The sequence below is a fragment of the Eublepharis macularius genome, chromosome 9, assembly GCF_028583425.1.
Source record: "Eublepharis macularius isolate TG4126 chromosome 9, MPM_Emac_v1.0, whole genome shotgun sequence".
Lineage (NCBI taxonomy): Eukaryota > Metazoa > Chordata > Lepidosauria > Squamata > Eublepharidae > Eublepharis > Eublepharis macularius.
This window is the reverse complement of record NC_072798.1, coordinates 27918786-27934522: the sequence shown is the minus strand read 5'-3', so window position 1 is coordinate 27934522 and position 15737 is coordinate 27918786. Positions and strand designations below refer to the sequence as shown.

Here is a 15737-nt window from a genome sequence, read left to right as displayed (position 1 = left end):
GTGTTTCCCCTGGAACTTCGTTCTGACCTGGCTTTTCTTGCTTTGGATGGTTAAAGACAACCCTTTTTTCCCCTCCTGGTTTGTTTACTTCATGCTGTGACTTTTAATGGTTTTTACAGTGGATTTTAATTAATCTGAACAAATTATTTTGAACCAGTGGCTATTGGTCTCTGATACTAGGATCACTCATCAACAAAAAATTAAGGTAATCTAAGAAGAAAATCCTTATTCACTTTTGGAATCTAGAATATACTTTTGGGAATAATAACAACTATGCACTTAAAAACGGCTGAATAAGAGACTATATACAGTTTCCAAGAAGTTTTGATCAGATACTTCCATCTGACCAGTTGAAGAATTTTTTTCTCTCTTTCTTTTTAAAAAACTGACTCAAGATCTCTTTTCCTCTTAGAGGGGATTTATATTGCTACTATATAACTTTTGATTTGTCTTAACATATAACTTAGTTACTTTATATAGTGCCCTAATATTCTGTTATTGTAAAAGTTAATTAAGTATTGAAGAATTGATTACCTTATTGCTTAATACAGGGATTGAGGTCGGGGAGATTATGGATTGTATATTGTTATTGCTGTATGGAAAGGTTGTTGTCAGCCGTTAGGAGACGAAGAAGATTAGCTAAAGTCAAGAGAATGGCTACAGGCATTAGAAAGGGCAAACTTGAACTTGCTCTGATAATGAAATTGAACTAATTGCAGAAAAGGTTTAGTACTCTATCTCACAGCAATTTCAAGCTCTATCATCGGAGTTGGTCCAAAATAATAAAGATATAGTAGGTGGGATCCAAAAAGAGGTCTGAGATCTGTCAACTCAATTTCTGAAAACAGACAAGACATTTTCTGGAATTAGAAAGGATATACAAAATCTAAAGACTGAGGTATCAACTGGATTGCAATAAATAACAAGAAAATTGAAGAAAACAAAGTCTTCTAGAGATAAAAGAACACAAAGAATTGAAGGAATCAAAAGACCATGCTGAAGCACTACAAGCACAACAGTCATTGTCCATAAAAGAGGCTGAACAAAGAATAGAGTCATTAGAAATTCAATTTAGGAATAAGAATCTGAGATTCCGCGGCACTCCAGAAACAATAGGGCTCCAAGATCTTGAGAACAAATTTCGAAAGTTGATTCAAAATTAGGTAAAAGTTCAAGGAGACTCCAGAAATTGAACAAATCTTCAGGATCAGCTCAAAACATGTGACTCAATATAAGCTTCCAAGAGATGTATTAGTTACTTTTGCACACAAGAAAACAAAAGATACTATTTTTTTAGCAGCACAGGAAAGAACCACTGAAAGTTGAAGGGAAAGAGATACAGATATTTCAAGATCTACCATCAAAAACAATTTAAAAACAAAGAATTTGGGAACCTGATGAAATTCTTGCAGCAGAAAGAAATAAGATACTGCTGAAAAATCCCTAGTGGATTGGAAATATTCTTGAGTCAAGGTAAAAAAAAAACAGTAACACCAGTTACGGAAGAGGACGTTTTATTACAGGATTTGCAACTGGATAAAACAGATCAGTCATTGACCTTGGACAATACGATTTCTTCAGATAGAGAGAAGGAGCAATTAGCAAAACAAAAGCTGAAGAAGAAAAAGGAAGAAAATTAAGGTCATTTCAGTCAATGTGAATGGATTAAATTCTCCCGCTAAAAGATCAAGAACGTTTAATCAATTGAAACATTTAAGGGCATCCAAGAAACTCACATTAAAGAAGACCAAGAACACTTGTTAAATTGTAAAAAAAATAGGCAAGGTTTACACATCTTCACTGCAATTGAAGAAAAATGGAGTGGCCATTTATCTCAACAATCAAGCTTTGGAAATCCTCCAAGAATTAAAAGATGAGGACAGGAGAAACATGGCCTTGAAAATAAGACTTTCTGATGGACAAATATGGACCTTGGTCTCACTATATGCACCAAATGATGGCCAGAAGAAATTTTATGAGAGATTCTTCCAGAAACATTTAGACTTTCAAGTAGGAGATTCTAATTTTTGGAGACATGAATGATGTCTTGAACTCCAAGACTGACAGATCGACAAGGTCGGGATGAAACCTTTCAAAGTGTGCATTTAATTATATGTCAACTCTGGAAAAAGAGGACGCTTGGAGATTGCTACATAAAAAAGACAAAGACTATACATTCTTCTCAGATAGACATCAAACATACTCGAGAATAGATATGTGTTGGATATCCAAAAGCCTTCTAACACAAGTAGACAAAGCAGAAATTCACCCAAGGATTATAGCAGATCATAATCTGATAGAGATAGTATGTCAAACAGGCAATAAGAGAGAAAGAAGATGGATGATACCTTACTTTTAAATGAGGATGTACTCCAAAAATGCAGGGAAGAATTGACTATTTTAGAATAAATATATAAAAGATGCTAACCCTATAACAATTTGGGAAGCAAGTAAAGCCTATCTAAGAGGAATACTGATGGCAATAGCAGCCAAAAAGAAGAAAATTAAGTTGAAGTAAGAGACAATTTAATCCCAAAACTGAAAAAAGACCATAAAAGAACAAGGGATAGAGAAAAATGGGAAGAAATTAAGCAGCTAAAGAACAAATTGGATTTACTGAAGACAGAGGAAATTCAGAAAAAAATGAAGTACCTAAAGCATAGACATTTTGAAGCTACAAACAAGCCTGGAAGATATATGGTGTATTGTCTGAGGAAAGAGTCAGAGAAGAGAAGGATACTGGGAATCAGGGAAGGCAACCAAGTAATTCATAGAGACCAGCAAATGAAGGAGTGAATTAGAGCTCTAATCTCTACAAAGAAGAAACAGTAAATGAAGAAGAGAGAGAGAAATATTTACAAGAGACACCAATTAAAGAATTTACCACTGAGCATAGAATTATTTTAAATCAAGCAATAACAATACAAGAGATAAATTCTGCAATCAAAACATTGAAGACTGCAAAAGCCCCAGGTCCGGACGGATTTACAGCTGCTTATTACAAATCATTTGAGGATATATTGATTATACCTCTGCAAAAAGTGGTGAATGAGATACAAAGTAAGAAGATCTTACCACTGACATAGCAAGAAGCAAATATAACCTTGATACATAAAAGAGGGAAATGATCCATTAATATCAATAACATATAGGCCTATTTCTTTATTGAATGTGGACTATAAGGTATTTACAATAATAATGGCTCAGAGACTGAGAAGATGCATTTCAGAGGTAATACATGAATATCCAACAGGTTTCATCCCGAAGAAGATAATATTAGATACCTTCTTAGTACAATTGAATATTCTAGGTGAAAATGTGAAAAAACTGCATTTATGTTTGTTGATGTTGAAAAGGCATTTGACAACATTTCTTGGAAGTTTCTTATGAAAGCACTGTGAAAAATGAATTGTGGGAATGAGTTTCTGAATTGGATTAAAAGTATTTATACCAAACAGCAAGCTGCAATTTTAGTGAATGGTTCACTTACGAAGAAGATTGAAATAACAAAAGGTACATGTTAAGGATGTCCAATCTCACCACTATTGTTTATCATCGTGCTTGAAATTTTGGCAATGAGAGTCAGACAAGATAGCAGAATTGCTGAAATAAAGGAAGGGAAAGAGGTATATAAGATAAAAAGCTATGCAGATCATATGGGTATATCAGTGACAAATCCACATACCTCCTTGATTTATGTAATGGAACAAATATTAAGATTTGGCCAGCATCCTGGATATAAGCTAAATAAGAAGAAAACAAAGATAATGTTACTCTCAACAATGAAAGAGGAATGTGAAAAGATCGCAAACATAACTGACTGCACCATTACCATAAAGTCAATAAAATATTTAGGGATAAATGTATCACCATGAAATGAGAACCTTTTCAAAGATAATTATCAAAAGGTATGGACAGGAATTATTGAAGATCTGCAGAGATGACAAAAATTGAACATTTCATGGTTAAGAAGAATTGCAGCTGTTAAAATGATATTCTACCTAAACTGAATTTCCTATTTCAAATTATCCCAATTCACATTGAACAAAAGATTTTCAACAAGTGGCAAAAAGTATTAAATGATTTTATATGGAAAAGAAAGAAACTAAAGGTAAGACTCAAAGTATTGCAAGATGATAAAAACTGACGAGGATTGGCTGTACCGAACATCAAATTGTATCATCAAGCAGCAGCGTTAGTTTGGATAACAGATTGGATCACGAATCCAAGCAGCAGGTATATCAAATTGGAGACCGCAGATGCTAAAGAAGGTATCCACAATTACAAAGTAATTGTAATACAAATAGTATCAAGATTGAAGGATCAAATTCTCAAAGAAGGCAGCAGGCAAAGAGCAAAAACACAATATAAATTATTAATATCTGGAGACTTGTTGCATCTTTTGGGGAAGATTCATAAAATACTATTACAATACCATACAGAAACGGAGCAAGTCAAGACTTGTATGATAAAATGGATGCAAAATTTTGAGGAAACTATTCCAGTGGACTTATAAGAAAATTTATGGACTAAGGACAAAAAATTTAAAGGCTCAGTTATTGAGAGAAAATTGGTATAAAATGTTCTTTAGATGGCACATTACTCCCGAAGACATGGCGAGAATCAGTAAAGGCTACAGTGGACATTGGCCGTTTCCAGACAGCTTACCTGCCTCCAGAACGTTGTGCCATCTTGCGGGGAAAACACGAAATATCACGTTTTCTCGCGCGAGTTTCGCATGACGTCGCACAAAACTCGCGTGAGAAAATGCGATATTTCGCGTTTTCCCCACAAGATGGCACAACGTTCCGGAGGCAGGTAAGCCATTTGGAAACGGCCATTGTAGGAAATGTCAGAATATGGATGCAACATTTTACCATATGTGGTGGACTTGTAAGGAATCACGAAAATATTGGATAAAAGATACATGAAGAGATGCAAAAGATTCTCAAACTCAGATTTGAACTAAATCCAAAAAGTAGGCTCTTAAATATTTTACCAATTAATTTGAGAAAAGAACAAGATCTCTTTTGTTATATGATGACAGCAGCGAGAGTACTATGTATTGTCGAAGGCTTTCACGGCCGGAGAACGATGGTTGTTGTGGGTTTTCCGGGCTGTATTGCCGTGGTCTTGGCATTGTAGTTCCTGACGTTTCGCCAGCAGCTGTGGCTGGCATCTTCAGAGGTGTAGCACCAAAAGACAGAGAGATCTCTGTCTTTTGGTGCTACACCTGTGAAGATGCCAGCCACAGCTGCTGGCGAAACGTCAGGAACTACAATGCCAAGACCACGGCAATACAGCCCGGAAAACCCACAACAACCAGCGAGAGTACTATTTGCAGCGAAATGGAAAACTGATGCTTATCCAGGTCTTCCAGAGTGGAGAGACAAGATTCATGAAAACGCTTCAATGACCAAATTGACTACTTATTTACATAATAGACTGTTAACTGAGTTCTGGAAAAAATGGAAGGATCTTTTTGATTATTTCGGTATAATTAATTGATACAGAAGCTCAGAGGAAGGGAGGGATGGAGAGGGAAGGAGAAACGTTATGTATTTAGGCTAAGGAAACTCAAATATGCAATATTCTTTTTTATCAGATCAAAGTATTGTTTGTTTAACTCCCAGAACTATGACAGATGTATTGTTTACATACTTATTGTTTGTATAAGATTGTATAAGTCTCAATTTAATGTCTAATCTAGAATCTGTATAATCTTTTTATTATGCATTTACTTTTTATTTTAAATAAAATTCTTTATACATTTTTTTAAAAAAGAATAAAAATTGTTATGGGTGAACATTTCTGATGAAGTGTTCATCAGATCGAATGTTTCCTCCCCATAGAGGTGTTTGATATATTGTCGAAGGCTTTCACGGCCGGAGAATGATGGTTGTTGTGGATTTTCCGGGCTGTATTGCCGTGGTCTTGGCATTTTAGTTCCTGACGTTTCACCAGCAGCTGTGACTGGCATCTTCAGAGGTGTAGCACCGAAAGACAGAGATCTCTCAGTGTCACAGTGTGGAGGAGATGTTTGCAGGTGATTTGTATCTACTCAGAAAGGTGGGTTGGGTTGTGAAAAACACCAGGCTAACAAAAGACTCTACAACCCACAATAGCCCTGCAGAGAAGATTAGCATATCAAGTACCAATCCATATGCAAAAGAACCTACTCAGGATACAGTGAAGCATTAGCACTCCATTAGCATTCCACACCCTGGGAAACCCTTACAGGATGACACAACCCAACCCACCTTTCTGAGTAGATACAAATCACCTGCAAACATCTCCACAGTTTGACACGAAGAGATCCCTGTCTTTTGGTGCTACACCTCTGAAGATGCCAGTCACAGCTGCTGGCGAAACATCAGGAACTACAATGCCAAGACCACAGCAATACAGCCTGGAAAATCCACAACAACCATTGTTCATCAGATCCTTCATCAGATCTGATGAAGGATCTGATAAAGTGACCTTTGACTCACAAAGGTTTACACTGGAATAAATGCTAGTCTTTAAGATGCCCTTGGACCTCAGTGTTATTTAGCTTCAGCATCATGTGATTTCAGACCTTGCTCTGTGACCCAGATTTTCTATTGTGACCCCAACAACCCGGCATTTTTTGAAACTGTTGCTATAACTTCCCTATTCTGTAGTATTGATTTTTTAAAATCTTTGTTGTTTTCATGTGTGCTAATCAACTGCATCTAGTCTTAGCCAACCATATGGCACCCAGCCATGTACAGTTATTTCTCTTTAAAGTTCCACCATATGGCGCTCAAAGTACCTTAAAATAAATAAAGCCAGTGCAGATACCTTTAGTGCAGAGGGCAATTGTGATGTGGATTGCACAAACCATGAGGCTGAAAGTAAATGAACTCTTGGAGGGAGTGTTTTGGAGAGCTAGCCAAACTTCTCACATATGTATATTATGCTATCTCTTATAAGTATACTGTAAGACATTGAGCTGTATGAGATATTGTAGCTGTCTTGAGCCAAAGGGAAAGGTGGGGTATAAATATTGTAATAAATAAATTAAATAAACATGAAAGCTTGGAGATTTGCTTTGCCCTCCTGTTTCTGTTTTAACTCCCGTTTTAAGTTTGCCACAACAGCCACTATTTTGGAAGTATTAGGTTAATGATTATTGATTCAGCATGTATAAACATGCTGGATTGGATGCTCCTGATTTGTTCCGTTAATAGTGGTCCCTTCCCTACAAGGTGGTTTGCCCTGAGGCAAGTTCCTCTTGTGGCAGGGTGGAGGGCGTTACTGTTGGGGGATCTTCAAGATCCAACCCTCCACTTTCAAAAACAAAACAAATCCATATCACCTTGTAGGCCTGACAATGTTAATTGTAATGTTCCTATTTCAATTTGTTTTCCTCTTTTAGCCTCAAGGTCCTTGTTTTGATGTTGCATCTCTCTTGTGTGATTCAAATCCATGATTCTTCCATTTCATGCTACTTATTTCCTCACTTAAAATGTTTCCCCCAAGATGTACATGTTTCAGTGTTACTTGCCTGTCAATAAATCAGACGTAGTTGGGTATAGTGGTATGTAAATGGCTGAAAAAATTGGCCTTAGGTTTAATTATTCTGGAGAGAGCTACTATACATGTCCCCATATTGGGTTCAGATACCTTTCATGGCAGAAATGTACTGCTTTTACATGAAACTTTTGCCTTCCTCAGAAGTCTGCTTTTAACTATATGCAGACGGTCCTCAAAATTTTTCTTTCGGCTGCCACCCTTAATTCCAACAAATGGTGAAGGAAAAATGGGGGACTGGATTGGTATCCCACGTATAATGATGTCATTTCCTACCACATAACTAGAAGTGACATAACAGCATCACTGGACACTCTAGCGTTCATCTAAAACCCCATAGCTTTAACCAGAGTTTTCAGAGAATCCTAGAGTATCTGGCAATATGGCAATATCGCTTCCAGTTACATGGCCAGAAAATAAACTATTGATGTTGCAGGACACCAATCTGTGAATCTACATCCCCAAAGTCTCCCATGTTCCCAAATCAAAATCTAAAACATTGAGTGTCATAAATGGAGGGGAAAGGAAGCACACGTTCCTCAGCATTATTTTTTACTTGTAATAGTTTTTTTTTGGCTCCTGGTGGCAGGAAAGCTTGTACATCTTGCCACGGGGGCTATTGGGAAAGTTCTGTTTGCATAGTACAGAGAAGTACAGGGGACAGTAAGTATGAAGCACTAGAACTTCTTGTAAATCCCACACACATACACACAAACCATGTTCCATGATGTTTGGCCTTTTTCTACTATGAGAGTTTTAATTATAAAAATTCAGATTAGCCAAGCCAAGTGAGCTCTCTGATTTTAACCATTAGCCTGCTGGCATTATGTTTGTAAAGTGATAATACTGAGGTATTAACATGACATCTGGTGCACACATTCAGGGCACAGATGTACATTTCAACTTTGAATACTAGGTAACCCCCTCACTTACACACACACACACACACACACCTGTTTTCACATTGGAGCAATACAAATCGCAATACAGTGTGTTTACCTCCCTTCGATTTGGGTGTGTGCATATTCAGAACACAGATCTTCATTTCATGTTCAAACTTGAATCCCCCCCCCAACACACCCATCTTTCAAAAGAAAGCAGTTATGCCACCTCCTAGTTTTAGGATTTTAAAGGCATTTCAAGGAAGGATGAACTTTTGTGCCCTGAATCCTATAGGAACTTCCAAATTTCACAACTATTGGGTATTAAAATTTCTGCACACTGTGCTTCTATTAGCTTTTTCAGTATTCCCATTCCTTTTGCACACCAATACCGAACCAAGAATGAGAAAAGTTACCTTCTCCACATGTCTGAAGGAAATCTCTCCCTATCCTGCAAAATGTCAAAAGAGAATGTTTAATACAGTGCTCTCTCCCCTCATTTTTGCCTTTTTTTTCAGCCTGGAGAGGCCATCTATCCTTTGGATGAAAATGGAAAATGGATATACCATGAGACAGACTTGTGTGCCACTTGGGAGGTGAGTTGTTTATCTAACATGGCAGTATGGCTATAATTGCCTCAACTGTTGATGTGCCCTGCCCTGTTGAATGGCAGGCAGGAATGGTTGCTGCTGTTCCTCCTTATGCTATAAATTATCCAGCTTTAAAAGAGGACTGCATTTCTGTAGAAATCTGTTACTTTGATATTCCCCATATGTACTATTCTTGAGAAAAGTTAATAGATATACATCTCTCTCTCTCTTAACCCTCATAAAACATTTGCAGGCTCATAACAGGAAACTAATTGAGAAGACTACACATGGTCCCAATAAACCATTACCTTGTGGGATCAAGTTTAAAAAATCAATTTGGTCCAGTATTCTGTATTCAGCTCATACTAGCCAGCTGGGCATGGTGGAAAGAGCCTTTTTATGTGCTTCCCTACCATCTAGAAATCAAGAAAGAGTACCTCTCAATATGGAGGTTCCATTCTAAAGTCATAGCTAACTGCTACTGAGATTTATGTTGGCTTCCCAGATACCCCTGGTGATGCACTGTAGAGGGGGAACGGATCGGACCGCACCTTTGGTCTAATCCAGTAAGTGTTTTCTGTTGTTCTTATAATATGCTCTTAATTAGTGATCAAGAGGCACCATCCTGAAATTTGGCATCTTGAAAGGAGTGCTGTTACTGGATGGCCCTTTCTTTGGAACAAAAAGAGCTACCTCCTATGTCCTTCACCATGGCACTAGTCCTGATCCAATACTGGGAGCACAATAATGATACATTCATAATGGAGAAGAAAAAGACTGTTCATCATTTTTCAAATTGAAGCCTCTTCCTTGAGTCTTATATAAGTCAATGGAGTGACAGAATTGATTAAACCAAAGACCTAGTCAGATTGGCTTCTCAAGGATTATTTGTATTTTTCTGAGTTATTAAAGGGGTGGGTTAGTGCCTTGAACATTGCATGACCCAACAATGCATGAACCCATGCATTGAACATTGGACAATGGGAAGAGGTAATCTTCATTGGGACTGTTCAATAGCTGACCATGACAGTCTTATAAAATATGCCAATGCCTAATGCATCAGTGTTTCTGAGAGCTTGCTACTTTCTTTTCTAATATGCAATTCAGGAAAAATAAACCCCAAATAAATAATTGGCTTAGCAGGAAACCATGACAAAACATACAAAATGATCACATCTATCCTTAGTGATGACACCTCTACAATGCTGTCTCCACATTTTTTAATGACAAGCAAATATTTAGTCTCGAGCTAGACACTGTGTGACGCTATAGTTTAATAGTCTAACCATAGTCTACTATCTATGGTCCCTCAAATTGGGATCCAAAGTTTTTTTTTATTAATACGGTTGCCAGGTTCCCATTTGGGGAGGGAGACCGCCTACTCACTGCTAACCCTTCTTGCAGTAGCTCAGCTGGGTGGTGGGAGAAAATGGGAGGAAAATTGGGGGGGGGGTTGCCAATGTTCTGACGTGATGACATCACTTCCAGCATGACCAGAAATGACACCATCACAGCACTCTATCATTCAGTAAACATTCTATGGTCCCAGCACTATTGAAAGTGATATAACTGCGGCATCAGCAACATCATTACATTGCTGGTGAGCACCCTTCACCCACAGGTCAAACTCCTGTCGGTTGCTAGGTTTGTTCTGGCAATCTGTTTATTAACCACAGTTTTAAGAGTTTCACATGATGTCTGAATGCAGGTATTCTGGCTGAATCCTAGTTTAATCTTGGCTTGATCTTTGACAATGCCATCCAAGACCTCAGAGAAAAGGAAATGAAATCAGCAATTATCAAGGCAAACCAGGATTTAAGTGATTATCTGTGAGCTGAATGCTGGTTTTGCAAATTACCCTTGGTTTCATATGATGGCTCAACTAAATATGTATTTTTCCTCTTCGTTCCCTTTTTTCTGTCTGCTATTGGCAACCTTTTCCCCACTTTTCCTTCTGCTACACTGCCTCCTTTGCACGGAATAACCATCTCATCCTTACACGTTAAGCTCTACACCACACTGGCTCTCACTTTGCATGTTAATAATAAGTTCCCACTTGAGATCATTTCTTCAACAAAGACCATCCCAGCCTCTTCTCTGACTTCTCTACAACCTCATTTTTTTCTCCTACAACCTCATTTTTTTCTCCTACATCACCCTTCTAATTTGTCCTCTCTGTCACCACTGGGAAAATAACTGTAGAATTGCTACAAGGGTCTCTTCTGTGTTTGTCTTCTTTACCCTGGCAGGCTTTGGAAGCATGTAAAGATGCTGGCTTGACAAAATCCATCGGTGTGTCCAACTTCAACCGCAGGCAGCTGGAAATGATCCTGAACAAACCAGGGCTTAAGCACAAGCCAGTCAGCAACCAGGTAATGGACATGATTTGTATCCATTCAGCAAGCCTGAAGCCTTCTTTGTGGAAGTGGCTCTTCCACTACTAGCAGCAACACAAAAAAGAGACAAGAAGCTGAGGGAGGACGGTAGAAGGGTCATGGCTGTCAGGGCTTGCCGCTGCTGCCGCTGGGCGTGGCACTGGGCGGTCTGCTCCTGACGTCACAGGGGGGCCAGGGATTCTGCAGGACCCTGCTCTGTGGAAGGAGGGGCGGTATACCTCACCCAGACTCCCTCTCAGTCCACTTGCTGGCCTGCTCAACCTGGCCTGCTTACCCTCTGCGTCCTCCTTCATCTCCTCCTTCCAGAACTCTCCTCCAAACCCCCACCCTTGCATCTTACTGCTCTCACTCCACATCATCACTCCTCACTCACACCCACCACCACAGGGCTCTTCCCAGCCAGCTTTTATAGGGCTTCCTTCTACTGCCCCACCCCTCTTCCAGCCTGGCCTTGGGCTGCACCAAGCAGTTGCAGCTGGGGTAGCTGATCTGGCCCCACTGACCAGCACCAGCTGTGCCTTGTTCTCTGGCTGCCCAGCCTCCCTGCCTTGGCTGATTGCTGAAGGCATGTCCAGCTGCAGTCCCCCGGCTAGCAGCCCAGCCTCCCTGGCAGAGCTGATGGCTGAAGGTGGGTCCAGCTGCGGCTCCTTGGCTGGTTGCCCAGGGCTTCCTGCAGAGTGCCTCCAATAGCCCCACCTGGAGTGGCTTGGCTTTTGGCAACTCCTGGGCCAGGCTACTATTTCCTAGCTGGGGCATGGCTTTGGGTTGTTGGGGCTGCTGCTGCTTCTCCTCCTCAGGTAAGGTCTTTGGGTGGGTGACTGCTGGGCTCCCAGTCCCTCTGCCCTTGCCCCCTTCCACCTTGCCTAGCCCCCTTTCCCTTCCTAGGGGAGTGGGACTCGCTGGCCTCTCTCTGTCTCCCTCTGCCTCCTGAGGCCCTGGGCTTTTGCCCCTTGCCCCTGGCACTGGCAGGTTCTGGCTCCATTTGCCTGTGGGAGGGGTTGACCTGCTGTACCCCAGCTGCCCCCTCTGCCTGCCAGTCAGACTGGTTGACCTGCTGTCAGCTGGCTGACCAGTTGACCTGCTGTCTGCTGGCTGCCCCCTCTGTTTGCCCGTCAGCCCGGCTGACCCGCTGTTCCCTCCTACCAAGTCTGGGGGCTGGGACCCAGACCCCAGACACACACCCCCGCTTAGCTTTGAGTTGTGGGGGTCAGGGTCAGACTCAAACATGCGGGACATGAAGTCCGCATCCACATGCTGCGCCCCCTTGCGGTACTTGATGGTGAACCGAAAGGGGAGGAGGGAGAGGTACCACCGCAGCACACGGGGGTTGTGTACCTTCATGTGGTGGAGCCACTGCAGGGGCGCATGGTCCGTTAGTAGGACAAAGGGATTATTGGCCAGGTAGTATTGCAGGGCCCCCACTGCCCACTTGACCGCTAGGGCCTCCCGCTCCACTGTTGCATAGCGCCTCTCTGCGGGCTGCAGCTTCCGACTCAGGAAGAGGATGGGGACGTCGGTTCCGTCACGTTCCTGAGTCAGGACTGCCCCAAGGCCGGTGTCAGAAGCGTCTGTGGCCAGCGTAAAGGGTCGGTCAAAGTCCGGGTTCCACAGGGCTGTGGTATTAGAGAGGGCTGACCGCAGGTCCTTGAAAGCTGCTTCTAGTGCTGGGGTCCACCGGACTTGGTTGGGCAGCCCCTTCTTTAAGCAGTCTGTCAGGGGGGCGGCTCGGGAGGCAAAGTGGGGGATGAACCGCCCGTAATACCCCAGTAGTCCCAGGAAACGTCGGACCTGCTTCTTGGTCCGGGGCTGGGGGGCATCAGCTATTGAGGCCACCTTGTCTGGTGGTGGGCGAACTCGGCCTCCCCCGACCACAAAGCCCAGGTACTGGAGTTCCTGGAACCCCAGGTGGCTCTTCTTTGGGTTAGCCCGTAGTCCGGCTCGCTGGAGGGCCCTCATGACAGCTTCCAAGTGTTGGAGGTGGGTGGGCCAGTCCGGGCTGAAGATGATGATGTCATCTATGTACGCCATTGCATACGCCCGGCACTCTCCCAGCACTTGGTCCACCAGCCGCTGAAACGTGGCTGCTGCCCCGTGTAGACCAAACGGCATCTTCTTGAACTGGAAGAGGCCTCGTGGGGTGGCAAAGGCTGTCTTCTCCCGGTCCGCTGGCCGCACGGGCACTTGCCAGTAGCCCTTCGTCAAGTCTAGGGCCGACAGGTAGCGGGCGGACCCTAGGTGGTCTACCAACACATCTGCTCGGGGCATGGGGTATGCATCGAACTGGGCCACCTTATTCAGTTCGCGATAGTCGATGCAGAATCGGGTGGTCCCATCCGGCTTGGGCACCAAGACTATCGGGCTCCTCCAAGCGCTTCGCGAGGGCTCGATTACCCCAAGCCTGAGCATCTCGTCGGTCTCCTTCTCCACTGCCTCCCACCGCTTCCTGGGGATGGGGCGCCAGGTAGCCCGGGCTGTCTGCCCCGGGTCCGTTGGAATGGCATGTTGGATCAGGCTCGTGCTGCCCGGCCTGCGGGAGAAGACCCCGGGAATCCGAGCCCAGAGGTCTTGTAGCTGGGCCCTCTGAGCTGGGTCGAGCTGAGGGTCCACTTTGGGCTCCTCAAACTCCGGGGCATCAGTGGTCCAAGGCAGCACACTGTCAGGGAGCTCTAGCGGATCCTCAGCCACGCCGCACTCCTCTTTTGGGCGCTCGTGCCACTGCTTTAGGAGGTTCACATGCAGGGTCTTCCGCCGACGCCGGCCGACCCCACACTGGACTTCGTAGGTGGTGGGGCCCAGCACCCTTCGAATCTGGTAGGGACCCCTCCATGGGTCCCCTTCCTCTCTTGGGAACACCGAGTGGTGCACGAGGACCTCCTCTCCGGCCTGGAAAGTCCTCATCCGCGCACCCCGGTCATAGGCGGCCTTTTGCTTTGACTGGGTGCGAGTCAGTCTGCGATTTGCCTCCGCTTGGGACTGTTGCACCCGGTCACGGAGCCGGCTCACGTACTCCTGTATGGGGGGCGCGGGGCTGCTGGCCCGGGGCCCCCAGCGTTCCGTCAGCCGGGAGAGCATCCCCCTTGGCTTGCGCCCATATAGCAGCTCGAATGGGCTGAAGCCAGTGGAGGCCTGCGTGGTCTCCCGGAGGGCGAACATGAGCGGGTCGATGTACAAGTCCCACTGGTGAGGCTTGTCCCGCGTCATCTTCTTCAGGGCCTCCTTGACAGTCTGGTTCAGCCGCTCTGCCAACCCGTCTGTGGTTCTGCCCCTGGCCTGGTGGAGGGACCCTCTCCCGGGTCGTTGGCCTCCTCCACTTGCAGAGCGGTGGCAACTTGTGGGCCTGTCACTTCCCCTGCCGCCTTCAGCCGAGACCCGGCGGTCCCTGGGGTGTCTCTTCCCAATTTCTTCGCTGCCTGCTGGAGGAGCCTGAAGAAACCTGGGGCATCTCTTCCCAGCAGTATTGGTACGGGTAGGTGAGCTAACTGGGCAACTTCCATTTGGTGGCGGACCCCTAGGTACTCTATCGTGATTAGGGCCGTAGGGTACGGCTGGGTGCGGCCCATCACATCCGTCACCGGGATCCAGCGGTACACTGGGGTGGCAGCTGGGAGGAGCTGGGGCCGAATTGCTGAGACTGCACTCCCAGAGTCCAACAGGGCTTGTAGGATCAGCCGGCCTATCTTCACGGTGGCGCATAGACTCTGCACCTGCTTGCCAGGCGGCGGGTTATTTTCCCAAACGAGGGCGCAAACCCTTGGCAAGGCCTCAGTGAGCACGCCGGCTTGCCTCTGCAGCTCCGCTGTCTGTGCTAGTTCTACTGGAGCGGCTGGGTAGGCTGCCTCCAGCTTTCCCCACATCCTATCCTGGCGTTCCTCCAGCCATGGTCCAAGCTCCGCTGGGGCAGCGGCCTTGGGAGGCCGCCCCTTGACTGGTGCCTGCGTTGGAACGTCTCTCCCCGTACGGGCCACCAACTTGTCAGGGCTTGCCGCTGCTGCCGCTGGGCGTGGCACTGGGCGGTCTGCTCCTGACGTCACAGGGGGGCCAGGGATTCTGCAGGACCCTGCTCTGTGGAAGGAGGGGCGGTATACCTCACCCAGACTCCCTCTCAGTCCACTTGCTGGCCTGCTCAACCTGGCCTGCTTACCCTCTGCGTCCTCCTTCATCTCCTCCTTCCAGAACTCTCCTCCAAACCCCCACCCTTGCATCTTACTGCTCTCACTCCACATCATCACTCCTCACTCACACCCACCACCACAGGGCTCTTCCCAGCCAGCTTTTATAGGGCTTCCTTCTACTGCCCCACCCCTCTTCCAGCCTGG

At 44.5% G+C, this 15737-nt stretch overlaps 1 protein-coding gene across 1 annotated transcript in view; it reads left to right on the top strand.

Annotated features, from left to right (window-relative positions):
* AKR1D1 (aldo-keto reductase family 1 member D1) overlaps window positions 1–15737 on the top strand; it is a 63713-nt gene that overhangs the window by 34739 nt on the left and 13237 nt on the right. Inside the window, exons 4-5 of the mRNA XM_054989249.1 lie at window positions 8954–9031; window positions 11275–11397. Of these exons, the coding sequence (XP_054845224.1) occupies window positions 8954–9031; window positions 11275–11397 (201 nt within the window). The remainder of the gene's footprint in view (window positions 1–8953; window positions 9032–11274; window positions 11398–15737) is intronic.